The sequence below is a fragment of the Mesoplodon mirus genome, assembly GCF_964341445.2.
Source record: "Mesoplodon mirus genome assembly, chromosome: 10".
Classification (NCBI taxonomy): domain Eukaryota; kingdom Metazoa; phylum Chordata; class Mammalia; order Artiodactyla; family Ziphiidae; genus Mesoplodon; species Mesoplodon mirus.
In genome coordinates this window covers 41,024,757-41,027,078 of record NC_138986.1, presented here as the reverse complement: position 1 = coordinate 41,027,078, position 2,322 = coordinate 41,024,757, and the positions used below count along the sequence as shown (strand labels likewise).

Below are 2,322 nucleotides of genomic sequence, written 5' to 3'. Positions count from 1 at the left end.
CTTGAGGAAATTGTAGAGTATTTTCCTTCTTTGCAAGGCTTGACAATTTATTGAATTGCTACCAAAAGCTTGCAGAAGGTAAGGGGAACTTCCCAGAGGCAATTATGCTGCATTTTGCCATTGAAATTTTCTAAGTTTCTCCCTTGTGTGACAGGGTTTTACATGAAACTAAGGAAAACAAAACTGTTAAAATAGACCAGCATGGTCTTGCCTAGAATTAGTGTATATTCACAGAGTTTGAGAATGGTGGTTCAATATAGATGTCTCAGAATATGGGTTATCTGCCAAATGACAGATGGTCCAAAGCCAGAAGAGAAAGGCTCAAGAAGATGTAGTCAAGGGTAAGGCTGATTCTGGGAAGAGCTGAGCAGCTGTTTAGTGGTTGTGTTAACACTGATCATTAGTACAGCCTCTTTTTCATTCTGTCACATTAATTTGTTATTGTTTTCGCTTTTGTGATGGCTCAACTAGGCTCTTTATTAGATGGAGTGATATCTGCAAAAAGGTTCACTGAAAATATTCTGAAATAATTAGACTGAACTAAAATAAATATTTTTTAGATAGGACACTAATGCTCTGTATCACACATTAGTGAAAAAAATTTGAAAATTGATTTTTAGTCCTTCGTAATGCTGTTGAGACATGTCAATGTGTTTTGCTATTAGAATTCAATTAAAAGGGGCTCCAGAGAGGTAAGCAAGCCAAAGAAACTTCATCATGTGTATGTAGCTCATGCATTGTTGATTATGACATTTTAAATCACTAAGTACTTATCTACATATTTGTTTGCTTTTTTTTTTCACAAATGAGGTCTTTTATTTGTCACCATTAAAAGTCTGATTTTTAAACAGATTCCTGGTCTGGTGGCTCATATCCATCAGCTCGTTCAACTTTAGCACCTATCTCGTCCCCAGTAGCTTTTCCAGAACTACTACCTTCACCATGTAGCTCCATGAGTTTCCCCAATTCAAACTTGGGCTTCTTCAGCATTTTTACTTTTCTAACAAAGACATCATGGAGTGGATAAATAGACTGGCAGGCCTTTTCTATGTCTTTTCCAATGCTGTCTGGAATCAATTTATTGACCACCTCTTTCAAGTCATTTGTCTGCACCTCTCGGGTCATGATTTCCATCATCTTCTTGCGGATCTGGTGGACCTGCTGGTGCTGGGCATAAGAGGTCTTCCGAATCTGGTTGTTGCATTTTTTAGTAAAACCCACAGAGAAGAGATGAAGCAAATAACCATCGGTAGTCTTGACATCAACGTGAGCTTCAATCATGGTCTGCCATTTTTTGACCATGGAGCACATTTTGTCACGGGTAAGATCCATGCCATGGAAATTAGTCAGGCAGTTTTTGCCCTGAATGTCCTCAGTAATAAGCTTGAATTTTCTAAATGCAACTTCATCATTCTGCAGATCAGCAAGGCTCACTTCAAACACACGACCCTTGAGGCCATCAGATGTGATTTTGGTTCCTTGAGTTCTCGTGACTAGTGTTTTCCCAATATTTCTTATATTGAACATAGCTGGTTCTTTCACACCATACCAATCTTTCTTAGAAAATGGGTCAACCACTTTCTTCTTGGCTCCCTTTTTACCTCCTTTCGTAAGGCGCCTGTTTTTTCCGACCGCCATGGTGCTGCTCCGAGAACCAAAAGGACGGAAATTATACTCATGCGAGATCTTAGGGGTGCAGAGTGGGACGCGCTGTCTACATGACCCTGTTTGCTTGTTTTAAGTCAATTTTATTGACTTAATAAAATGCACCTCTTTTAAGTGTACATTAATGGAATTTTAACACATTTAAACCCCTGTGTAAACACCGTCACAGTCAGGATATAGGACCTATCTATCACCTTCCAAAAGTCTCTTATGTTCCTTCCCACTCAATCCATTCCACCTTGGACCACGTAACCACTGATCTGTTTCCTATATATTAGATTTGCCATTTTTAGGATCTCATATTAAATGGACTCAAACAGCACGTACGCTTTTGTTTTGGCTCCCTTGGCTTAGCTAAGTGCTTTTCACATGCATTTAACTTATCTGTTTCAATAGTTCACTCCTTTCTCTTGATGACTAGTATTTCATTGCCTGCATATGCCACAAATTACCTATTGTAGGATACCGAGTTGGTTTGGCAAGTTCTGAATAAAGCTGTTTGAACATTTGTTTACAGATCTTTGTGTCGGCATGTTTTCATTTCTCTTGGGTTAACACCTAGAAGTGGAATATGATAACTGCATATTTAGCTTTATTAGAAAGTGCCAAACTATTTCCCAAAGAAACTGTACCATTTCTTTGAGCAATATATGAGAT

At 38.5% G+C, this 2,322-nt stretch overlaps 1 protein-coding gene across 1 annotated transcript; it reads right to left on the bottom strand.

The window, feature by feature from the left end:
- Nucleotides 1-796: 796 nt before the first annotated feature.
- On the bottom strand, nucleotides 797-1,653 carry LOC309811360 (small ribosomal subunit protein eS1-like). The gene has a single exon (XM_082634012.1). The coding sequence runs from the start codon at nucleotides 1,636-1,638 to the stop codon at nucleotides 844-846; it is 795 nt and encodes a 264-aa protein (XP_082490138.1). The 5' UTR covers nucleotides 1,639-1,653; the 3' UTR covers nucleotides 797-843.
- Nucleotides 1,654-2,322: the final 669 nt, after the last annotated feature.

Bases quoted from the DNA above. Each gene is read 5' to 3' on its own strand.
- LOC309811360 (XM_082634012.1), bottom strand. From the start codon at position 1,638: ATGGCGGTCGGAAAAAACAGGCGCCTTACGAAAGGAGGTAAAAAGGGA.